Here is a 12,150-nt window from a genome sequence, read left to right on the forward strand (position 1 = left end):
TCAATCATACACTTATACATGTTCAAATGCTAGTATAAACCCATAATGTTCTTTTTTTTTCTCTTCATTTTCTCACCCACACAGACACACACAGGGGGAGCATCTGTTAGGGCTAGAGCTGGAAAGTGTTTCCATCAGTGTGAAGCCCTGGGGGACTCACAGCTCTCTACAAAACACCTCGCTTAAAGATCTCAAATTCACCCTCAAAAACAGTCAACACATCAGTATGAACAAATAGATGTTTTATCTAACTTGGCAATTTGTGTGTGTGATGGTGTGTATAGGGATTCAGGGAAAGCATTCCTAAGATAGCCTGAGAGAATACAGTTGGTGGCATTTGCATATCCCTTACTACAAACCCTGATAAAGAGTTAATAGGTCATTCCCGATTCTCTCCATTCATATTGAGCCTTTATCATTTCTTTATGAGTTATACAGAACCATTTGAATACTATTGTAGTTATCTCACTGCCTGCAAAGTGTTTGAGTGAATACTAGTCGAGATGGCTCAGTGGTCTATGGAAAATGGCTGCCTTCATTTATGTGGGTGTGTGAAGTTGTTTCTTCACAACTGGATTAAGGTCACAATTATCCATCTTAGGCCTATTGGTCTGAAAAAGTATTTGGTTGCCCTTTGGACCAGTATTTTAAGCCACACTTAAAAATGTATGAATGTCTTTTGATTATGTTATAAAGAAAACCAAACTTGAACATCAAGTGGGATTTTTTTTTTAAAGATAGCACACACTTTTTTGCATGACTTATTACTTTTTTAAGACTTACTAAAGTCTTCAAATGCTATACAGTGGCACTAAACTGATTAAATAATACAAATCAATTACTATTTTAGTTTTTCATGTAATTTGGCATCAAATACAGAAAGTGGTTTCATTTTGATCTTATGGACATCTGCACAAGTGAATAGATTTTATTAAACATTGAGGAACAAGCCATTCAAACTCAATGGCTTTAGCAAATAAGTGGAAAGGAAACTATAAAGCCAGAGATATTTTTTCAAAAACACACTTTATTTACAAGGCAGTTATAAAAGTTTGTATAAAAAATGTATGAAAAGTTCATAATCAGTGTAAAAAAAAAGTGTTTGTACTTGAAGCTAATACAAAAAGGCAGCGAATAACAAAAACGTTATTGCTAAATGCTTTTGATTGGACACTGCAATCTTAGTATCAAAGGCTGATTGAAATATCAAAAACAAGCCGACTAGGTATAAAAGCAACAATCATTTCAGTGTTTCAAAAAGTAAAAAATACCAAATGTAAATCTGATTACAAAAAAAAGTGTTTAAGAAAAAACGATCAAGAAATGTTTCATCATCTCAAAGGCAAATTTGTTACCATTTAAACCCTTGACTTGAAAATGCTTGGTAAACCTTGTTTTTCCTATTTAGCTAATACAAAAACTGTAAAAAAACAAACACTTTTTGTTCTGTTGAAATCTTTTGCATAGTTGATCTAAAACCTGAAATAGTGCTAATACAATGAAAGCTCAACGTTGTGGTTTCGATCTTGAACGCTTTTGAAATGGCAACACTACTAAACCGACAGAGTACCTTTTTACTCTAGATATATCACCTAAGATCTACATTAGGCAAACTTGCATTTTCAAACTTGGCAAAGTCATTTTTAGGCATTGGGCATGGTTTGTTTTGGCCATGAATACGTAACAGTGCTTTTAGGCATTTGGCTGAAATACATACGAAATACATATCTCTGCAAGGGCAGTTCTGTGGGACTCCCACAGATACGGAGTACAAATCTTGTCTAGTTTTAGGTGTACGATTCTGATAATGCTAGGAGGACACGCTCCTTACAATTAACACACATTTAGCGATTAAGAAGTGAGCAATACTGGGGTCAAACACTGGCAAAGGCGCCCATCGTAGTTAATTATTATTCTTAATACAAAATAATAATAAATTACTGCAAATTGTTCCTTATATTAAAATCCATAAAATTAGAACCCACATAGAGAATTCATTTCCCATATATAATACAAAATATATAATACAATATTATTAAATTGAAATCAAAAAAAGGTAGAAAAACAACATGTAAAATGTCTTTGGTTGCTTGAATCAAATAAGCGACGGCACAGCTTAAACAATGGCGACTAACATCAACTGTGCAGTCTACAAAATGGCTTTGAGCCTCTCCCAAATAATGTACCAGAAGTGTAGGAGTGTTCCTCTTTTACTTCTTTTCAGAATGATTGTCTTCTTTCACTCTCCCTCCTTCTTCTTCCCTTTCTATTTTTGTCTTTGTCTCATTCTATCTGTCTCGTTACATGACCAGTGCTCGTGAAGAATAATTGCTGAGGTATTTGTGCGTGGCTTCAGAGGGCATCGTCTGCTCTTCCGTCTTCCCACAAAGCACCTGTTCCCATGTGCTCAACTGCTGCGAGAGAGAAGAGGAGAGGAAGTAAAGATGGAGAGAAGTAGAAAAAGTCAAAGATGAAGGCGATTGGTCAGGTTTTGCATAGCATACGCTTCGGTGTCTAATAAATCATACATTTACAATTTTATGGCACAATTCAGCACCTGGAGTCATAAAATCAATATGTGCTACTACAAAATGAGCTATAAAGTTTTACTAAACAACTACACGCTTTCCGATGGCCGAACGTTTTGAATGTGGTCGATGTTATACCTGCAGAGGACTTCCCATGGCTCTGCGGGGCAGCTGGGCGGCTTTGTGTCCCTCCTCGGTTTTCTCTGCATTGGGAAGCATCAGCACAGAGCTAGTCAACAGATCCTATAAGTCCCAAAGAGAAGTCGTCACATATCGAAATAATGCTGATAGGCGGAGATCAATGTACATATACGAACAAAATTAAGACACTCACAGGCATGTCATGGGCGGAGCCACTGGAAGGGAACAGCTGGGTGTGGAGATCTTGCTCCTCCCACTGCAGACAAGCCGACTCCACCTATAGATCCGAGTCCATTATTAACGATATACAAAATCCACCACGCGTAAATTACAGCGTATCGCTTTCATAATAATCCTGCGTATAATATCAAATGGCCAATTCACACCCCCGCTCTTACACAGACGGTTCAGACAAGTTTGACTGCATACTGATATTACTAACAAATTCAAATAGCAAACTACAGACAAGAAGTTTTTACATTTCTGCTATTTGAATATCACATTGAGATGTATTCAAATGAAGGGGCGCACATTAGCCCAAACTGACCTCCTGTTTGATCTTCTTCAGGGGGGGCTGGTCCAGATGCACCCCCCCAACGCTGATCTCACACTCCTGAGGCTCCTGTTTGATAGTACCAACCACCCCAGAGTCCAAGGAAGGGCTGTGGGCCTGGAACCAGAATAGAGTCTTGAATAAAATATTCCAAAGTAGTGATGCATAATGTATCGGTTCCGTATTGGTTATTGGCTGATATTAAAGGGATAGTTCATCCAAAAATGAAAATTCTGTCATCATTTACAGTTCCAAACCTGTATGAATTTCTTTGTTCTGCTGAACACAAAGGAAGATATTTGGAAGAAACCATGCAGATCTCACCCCCCATTGACTACCATACTATTTATTTTTCCTTCAATGGTAGTCAATGGAGTGGGCGAGATCTGTTTGGTTACAAACATTCTTCCAAATATCTTCCTTTGTGTTCAGCAGAAGAGAGAAATTCATACAGGTTTGGAACTGTAAATGATGACAGAATTTTTATTTTTGGGTGAACTATCCATATTTAAATGCTTTTTAATGTATTGGATAAAATTGGATGAAATGTGTTTCTCATAGAAACTAAGGAGTCTCACCCTTTTCAACGGTCCGTATTTGGCGTCTTGCATTGTCAGTGTGGATTTGAATGGGGTGGGTGTGCGAGGAGAGCACTCCATGATAGAACGCCTCAGGTTGGGGGTCCGGAACCTGAAACAGAACGCCCATATGAATTATTTAGTGTTTTATTAGAATCAAATTAAATCAGTCATTTGATTATGCTTTATATCTGTATGGGAAACTTCTTTATGAATCAAATAAAGAACCATTACAAATGCAAAAAGTATTAAAATGGGCTCTTACAGCTCATTTTCCTTCTGAGGCCGAAGCGCAAGGTCTTGCTGCAGTGCTTTCTGGGAGCAGACAGGTGAGGGCGTGACGGGTAAATTTTGACTGTCTGAATCTGGGCTCACTGATGCATTAAAGAACTACAACAAAGGAAAGGAAGACAACAATGAGATATCACTGAAAACCACATATTTAACATTCAGAGATGTAGGAGGGACCTCTAACCGGGGTCAAAATCAGCATAAATTAAAAAAATGAGTTTCACATATGATTCATCATGCACTACTGTAACTAGGCTAAAAGCATTATGGTAGCTTGATGTTATGGTTCTGTACGATCAGAGCAACACTAGCATGTAATGAAAAACACTGCAAATATTTGCTAAGCATAAAACTGTCAAGTGCAACATAAATATCTGTCAAATGAAATTAAACGTGATTGCATGCGGCGTTCATTAGACGTTCCTTTCAATTTGCCCCTGGCAGTCAAGAAAACAAAGCAGCATTCCTTCATGAACAATAAACTCAAATGATTTCTGAAACTAATTCACTAAAAACAACCAAGCACTGATTGCAGAGTCATTCCGAAGGGATAAAAAGTGTTAGAGGGTCATAAAAGTGTAGCACTAAGAGCTGATGTAATACAATCTAAGACTTTTTCCTTAGCACACACATTATGACACCCTAAAAAAAAACACTCGTGGGCGTGGGTTATGCATGTTGACGACCTTTAGATGAATCCTACGCATGTTGACTAATGCAGACTGATTTGTATTAGTGTGAAGAGATTGATTCATGGTGCTGATTGAGTTATTGGGTGACTGATTGATTTTTGCGGAGAAGTTTCAGACTACCTGGGAGGGAGAAAAATGCAGGTGTCTGATGGCTGAAAGTTTGGGCGTAGAGCAAAGAAATGTGCTGTCATCGTTGTGGGTGGGCGAACCCTGATTGGATCGAGCCTCAGTTTTAGGCAACCTCCTATCAGAGTGTATGTTGGCCCAGATAGACGGGGCCTGAGAAGACGAAATCACATGAGGCACACCGAGGGTGTCAGGTAACTAAACGCAGCTGACCGATCTAATATAGGATGCTTTTACGGTCTCTTACCGAATCAATAGCATCAATGAACTCTGGTAAACTGGAGCTGGAGTCATTGTTTGGGCTGTTTGTGTTGCCATGGGCACTTTCTTCTGGAAGGCATCCCTGGTCTAGGGATGGAGCCGGGACTGAAACGACCACGCCGACCGAGGTGTCCGTCAAAGAGCCTCTGTTCCACCCACTGAAGCCATTCATGGAGATCTGCTAGAGAGAGAGCAGGAAAAAAAAGTAAGTGGCAGAAATTAAGCAAAATAAAGAGAGGGATGCATGCAGGAAGAACAGTCAGAGAGAAAGGGAACTTGTTGAGTTGAATGATGTGAAGTGTTGGGAGGGGGTTCGGAGTTGCACAAGGAGTTAAACAGAGCTTGTGGTGTGATAAGGCACAATTGCATCATTTAGCCAAGCAGTTAGAATGTGAAATAGACCCCCAGATGCTTCCTCCAATTAATCACACACACACACACTTACACAAAAACACAGACACACACACTTACTGGTAGTGCCTGTTGTCCCTTTAGCTCATTTTCTGTTGACATCAAGAGCATCTCAATCTCCTTCACCCTCTTTTCTTTCTCGGGGTCCTCTTCGCTGTAGTGTCTCTAGATCACAGGAATCAAAATCGAGCAAAATGAGTGAATGCGATCAGATAAAAAAACTAGGCGCATTGAAATAATATGAAAACAATAAAGAGAAAACATACTGTGAAATATTATTACCAATTAAAATAAGTGTTTATGTATTTTAAAATGCAATTTATTCCTGTGATGGCAAAGCATCATTTGTCACATGATCCTTCAGAAATCATTCTAATATGCTGAAACATTTCTTATTGTTATCAATGTTGAAACAATGATCATTTTTTCAGGATTCTTTGATGAATAGAAACAAACAGCATTTATTTAAATGGTTTCATTTGCTCTTTGGTTACCTGGATAGGAGCAGTGCCATGTTGAGGAATGTTCAAGATGTTCAATTGAAGAGCAAGTGGAAATGGCACCTGAACACAAGAAAAAAAATGATCAATTACCAACTGAAGAAGTTGCTGCTTCAAACTTCAAACCATTATTTTAACAGGTAAACATATGCGAGATACGTTTTCTCGTACCCGTTGTGAGTCAGGCATGTAGTACGGATACTGATTGCTCATGGAAGAGGGAGGCATGGATGTGTTGGTCGGAGTGTGACTGTAGTTTAGGAGGTGAGGTTTAGCGTAGCTGTTGTTTAGTGGAGTGGGGCTGACTTTAGCAGCATGCTGAAGGTAGCCCTCTTGCTCGACCTTCCGCCGCATAGTGGAGTTCCAGTGGTTCTTAATGGCGTTGTCGGTTCTGATGACGAGAACATAATATACGACTGTCACAAATCACATACAAATATGTAGAACGTAAGCATTTAAATAGCATTTCCTTACCTGCCCGGAAGTAGCTTGGCAATCTCAGCCCATCGGTTTCCAAGTTTCTCATGCGCCTGATAGATGATCTGATCTTCCTCCTCAGTCCAGGAAGTCTTCTTCACCTCAGGGTTCAGGTGGTTGTGCCAGCGTTCTCTACATTGCTTACCGATCCGCCCCTTTAAGTGCTTCGCGATCACAGACCAACGTTTGGGACCGTACTTCTGAACCAACTCGATCACCTGAGACAGAGAGAAAAGAAAATCATGGTGAGCAAGCGCGGGAAAAGGAAAAGGAGGTGAACGAGGGGGCCAGCACAAACCCAGAGAGAAAGGGAACTAACGTTGCATAAGTGTTTTAAAAGATTGCACACAGATACAGATAGTGGTATTACGCTGAATATCTGCGAAATACACCTGCTAATGACTTCTGCTGGGTCATAAAAATGACGATAAATAGAGAAACACCTGGTCTCGCCAGTTAATCATTACAACACAACACCCGCTCAATGGATCTTTGCTTTCCCGCTCAACTTTCTCCTGGTTGTATGCGGATTAGTGGGTTGTGTAATTGCAATCCTGTGGCTGTGTTTTGGTTATCTGAGGTAACATATTGGTTGTGGTATGGTTATTTTATGTCAGGTTGAAGATGTCTTACCCGTTGGTCTTCTTCTTTCGTCCACGGTCCTTTGATAAGTTCAGGGTTAAGAACTTTCTGCCAACGATGCTGACACTGAACATCTGTTCGATTCTGTGAAACACACACACACACAAGTACAGTGAGCTAACAGAGAATGGAAACTAATTTTGGGTTGTCATTGTGGTGTGTAACTTGAATTAAAGTAAATTTAATATAAGTTCAATGTTCCGCACATGAGATCCCAGGTGTTTCGGAAACCCCACAGAGTGAATCAGAAATGAAACAGCTTTAGTTTCTTATTCTTGTTTGTGTGATGAGATTGATGCGTAGCAATCTCTATCTAGATATAGATGATTTTTGACTGCAGTATCTGTATGTGTTAGTATGTGAACATATGCTTCTACCTGAGTGCACATTTGTGTGTGTGTGTGTGTGTGTGTGTGTGTGTTTGTACATCCGTGTGTGCATGCAGGTGCACAGTGGATTCTGAAACCTTGCCATATCCCCCCCATTTGACTCTGTTCCAAACTAGGCCAACCAATGAGGAATACCCAATTATGCAAAATCCTCCAAAACGTGCACACACTTCTACAGTACCTGATCCTTTTGGCTATTCACATGCAAATGCACATATATAAAACACCACACCACACCTAACCTAACCTAACCTAACCCCCTAAAGCCTAAATACACAAGCCACATACATACACACTCACTTAAACAATCATTGACACAAACAAACACACACTCACAGGTAGAAAACTGGCAATGACTTTCCAGTCTTCTGAACCATGATGCTCGACCAGCCTCTTCAACTTCTCATCCTGTAAAAAGAGTCAAAACATTAAATACATAATCAAATGATGCATTGTTAAACAAACAATACATAAATGATATTCCATTAAACAAACACCTCACAAAAGCTACTTGAAGAGTAAAGGGTTATCAGTTAAACTAAATGTAATGTGTGATACATTTTTTAATGAATACATAAGATACAATATAAAACAAAAATACTATTCTAAAACATTTGAATGTCAAAAATGTGCAAAAATAAGGAAAGAATCTAAAATTTAGTGCGTGCAAAACCATAAAACATTGCTTTGAATTATATATTAAAATAATAGCTGTGCTAAAACTAATATATTTAAAAAATACAATAGACACACACACATATATATATATATAAACTAAAAATTATTCAGATATTTTTGATATATTTTTACTAGTGGTTGCAGGACACTATAGTTCATTTATGTAAGTGAGGATAGCAAAATTAAGTAAACTGCGCCATATTATACCCAAAAGTTCTTCATACAGTGGACTACCAGTAAAATTCATATTATATTATATTAATATTTATATATATTTGGGACCAAAAATTATTCAGACACTTTGACCTGACCATGTTTTGCTTAAGTGTTATCTGACATAATTAAGATAAATTTTTCTGACACAGTTTAACTTTGAGATCTTGTCATATTTTATTACCATTTTTTTTTTTTATTATATTGAATAAACTATTAATGAATGAAATGTTCAAGGTGTCTGATATATATATATATATATATATATATATATATATATATATATATATATATATATATATATATATAATATAACATTTAAAATATTAATTTTGAATTATTTGTAATTATTAAAAAATAATAATTTAAAACAATTAAAGCATATTTCTGTTTTTTAAGCATAGATCAGAGGGTTATACTAAAAAAATAACACCCAAACAAAGCCAGACAACAGTTTAGCATACCTCCTCACGGGTCCAGCGTGTCTTGCCGAGGTGTCGTTTTCCTGTCTTGGCTTGAGGACCATCGTAGTCATGATCATAAATCTCCACATCATCATCATCTTCGTCGCTACTGTAAACACTGGAGGGAAAATGAATGATTGTGAGATAAAAGAGTTAGGGTAATAACCAGGGGAGGGGGGATGGGGGGGGGTAAATAGTGAAACAGCAAAAGAGCAAACAAGGATGAGGAAAAATGAGCAGATCCTCATGAACATGTTAGATGCATGTTGTTGACATACATAAAAAAAAAACACCCTTTCACCCCCATACGTCCATCACGCTTTATAAAAAAAATTAAGAGATAACACAGTCAACACAAAACCAGAGTGGATGAACCAGTACAGCCGGCAGGTTAGGGTGCAGGGGGACACGCTCAGAGAAACCTGTTCTGATGTTTTTGGTTTCCACAGAAACAGCGAGCGTGTGCGTGGACTGGCACTGTTTCATGATGGGAGCGTGTTCAGACCTGCACAGGTACTGTCAAAACCATCTCACCTGGCCAGCTCTTGGCCAATCAGGATAGAGCACAAGCAGACGTGGAGAACAATGTTCTCCTGGCCTTTGTGCCACAGGTGTATGTGTATACGCACTTTTAAACCTCACGTTTATCCTTAATGCTAGTGCTTAAAGCAAAAGATAAAGATGATAGATCACTTCCTTGACTAAGTATTTGGAAATGTAAAACTCAAAACGCATCTAGCTCACTGAAATAAAAAAGAATATATAGTCAAATAGATACGGTTTCATCTTAGTGTGCAGTGAGGGTTGTTGAATAACTGTACATGTGAGTTTAAATATTTGTCAAAATAGACCCACTGTGGCTGAAACCTTATTTCAAAGGAATTTTTTTTTAAAACTTCAGTTTGAGTCTCATTATCTTATGTGACAAATACAACAGAAAATGTCTCATTTTTAACCTGCCGTCTGAGTGTTTTTTTTTTTTTTTTTAATTAAAAAGTCTGCATATGAACTGCATGATGGCTTAGAAATTTGAAACACAAACTTAAAGAGACAGTGCATGCAAAAAATTCAAAAATTCATCAATTATTCACCCTCACGCTAAACCTGTATGACATATTTTCTTCTTTCATCCTGCTTATTATTTCTTCAAAGGGAAATGTAAGGGAGGATGTCAGCCAGTCAGTTCACTTTCATCGTATGGAAAAAAAAGATGCAGTGAAAGTGAATAGAGACCGAAGCTGTCAGACCCTCACATTCTGCCTGAAAAATTCTTTTTTTGTTTTTGTCTTGCGCAAAAAAGAAAGTCATGCATGAGGGTGAGTAAATGATGACAGAATTTCATTTTTGGGTGAACTATCCCTTTAAGACTATAATACGAGTCGTTCCAAATCCGACAACTGTAAAGCGGATAAGTGGATATAATCCATCCGGCTCACATATAATCTCACAATTAATCCAAACGTTATAATAAAGCGTAAAATAACACACGAACATGCCGAGATGTTTCTGCAATCGCCCGCTATTTTTAACCACACTACGTTACGTTGACGCTGACATTGTGCCTCTCGTCAGTTGTTTCTGAATCAAAATGAGTGTGTAAATTTTGGGGAAGTACCGAATCTCACCGTAACCTGTCCAGCGGACTCGCACGCGCTACCTGCGCGCACGGTGGATGAATGAAAATTTAAATGAACACGAGCGCGAGACCACCGCGCGGGCGCGAGCGGGGAGCGCACATGCCATCCACCTGTTCAGCGCGGCGCAGCGCACCCAGAAGAAATACCCATTCCGCTGAGAGATTGATGCGTTTGTAAAAATGCAACCAAATTCAAGCGATACATTTCTGAGCGTGCATTCAGCAAATGTAATGATATCAGCACGAACTGTCTTGCGTCTAAATGCTCGCATGTGGCTACGGAACGCAGTCTCGTAATATAAGGAAATACATGCGCGAAAGTTCATCAAAATGCATAAAACTTAAATCTCACCTGTGTCTGTGCCGCCTCGCCATCCCGCTGTTTAAGAGGAGGGTAGAGAGGTGATGGTGAGTGCGCTCGGCTCAAGTGAGTTCTGTCAGCTCCTCTTCGAGGAGGAAGTGCCGATATTAAGCTCTCTAGCGGAGTGTGCGATATTGTAAACAGATCCATCAGACAAAGCTAGGGCTGGCTCTACCTCCCGCTAAATTTGGCGCCTCGGGTACTGCGCATGCGCACAACCACTCTACTATTCACTCTTCAGAGCGCCTTTTGAGCAAGAGGTCCGCGCTAATCGTCCACTGTTGTTCTTTTAGAACAATTATATTGTGTTTTATGAGGTAAAAAGGCAGGGAGGGGTGGCAGCGCGTTTCTTAGAGGACAATGTGGACTCTGAGTGGGAGTGAAAGTTTGGGAAACAGGGGGAAACAGAGCGTGAGGGGTCCGGGCATCCTCCCTGAAGTTTAGCGCTGTTTCTGCGGTACTGAGGCTGTGTTGTAGCGAGTAATGCAAGTGTAAAGGATGGTTCCGATCGCGATTCTTCTTATTAGGTTCGATTCTTTTCAAGATTAAATATTTTGAAAAATTTGAATAATTTAAAAAAAATAAATGTTCTTAGTTCATTTGACAGGTGATGAGATCGTTTCATACTTTAACAGAACATATCTAAAGAAATATAATATAGTTCTAAAACGTGTTTTTTTCAGCATGCAAAACCTAATTTATGTGATTTTTGACAGACCTTTTAGAGGCAGCATAAATGCAAATCAGTAATTAACGCTAATTATTATAGGTTATTTTAAATACGAAACACGTGCTAACAATTTATTCATTTATGTAAAACACCAATGATTACAACAAAACTCATAATGTGTATCTTTAACACATTGTCATATGAACAACGAACAACCATATGAACAAGTCTCATGAGCAGCTCACGAGCCTAAGATTTCGAGTGGGACACGGGGAGTAAGTGATTCAGTGTTTACGATTCACTAAAAAGAACCAGTTCAGAAGAGTCATTTGTTCGGGAATCGGACAACAGCGTGGAGCCGTATGTTTTTGATTTACTAAAAAGAACCGGCTCATGAGAGTCATTTGTTCGAGAATTGACACTGTTCTCCGTATGTGTCATAATGTGGATTCAACAGTAGTAATTTCAGAGCAGAAAACACTCAGAGTAGTTTAGTAATGTGATGATGAACGAATACACGTTTCAGAACCGTTCACGTC

General features: G+C 38.7%; 1 protein-coding gene across 5 annotated transcripts; it reads right to left on the bottom strand.

Moving 5' to 3' along the window:
• Positions 1 to 1,007: 1,007 nt before the first annotated feature.
• myb (v-myb avian myeloblastosis viral oncogene homolog) lies at positions 1,008 to 11,135 on the bottom strand. 5 transcript variants are annotated; one of them, XM_048178457.1, is made up of 16 exons: positions 10,933 to 11,135; positions 8,945 to 9,062; positions 7,926 to 7,997; positions 7,192 to 7,284; positions 6,556 to 6,776; positions 6,253 to 6,472; positions 6,076 to 6,144; positions 5,642 to 5,746; positions 5,157 to 5,351; positions 4,904 to 5,062; positions 4,066 to 4,190; positions 3,801 to 3,912; positions 3,217 to 3,339; positions 2,863 to 2,946; positions 2,667 to 2,771; positions 1,008 to 2,411 (listed from the first exon to the last, which is right to left on the bottom strand). In XM_048178457.1, the coding sequence occupies exons 1-16, from the start codon at positions 10,953 to 10,955 to the stop codon at positions 2,301 to 2,303; spliced, it is 1,935 nt and encodes a 644-aa protein (XP_048034414.1). In that variant the 5' UTR covers positions 10,956 to 11,135; the 3' UTR covers positions 1,008 to 2,300. The 5 variants fall into 5 exon arrangements, with proteins under 5 accessions (XP_048034414.1, XP_048034413.1, XP_048034412.1 ...); XM_048178456.1 differs by having other exon boundaries at positions 1,008 to 2,414; positions 5,157 to 5,348; positions 10,933 to 11,134; XM_048178455.1 differs by having other exon boundaries at positions 1,008 to 2,414; positions 10,933 to 11,132.
• Between the last annotated feature and the right edge of the window lie 1,015 nt (positions 11,136 to 12,150).

The sequence above is a fragment of the Megalobrama amblycephala genome, linkage group LG24 (genome assembly GCF_018812025.1).
Source record: "Megalobrama amblycephala isolate DHTTF-2021 linkage group LG24, ASM1881202v1, whole genome shotgun sequence".
NCBI lineage: Eukaryota > Metazoa > Chordata > Actinopteri > Cypriniformes > Xenocyprididae > Megalobrama > Megalobrama amblycephala.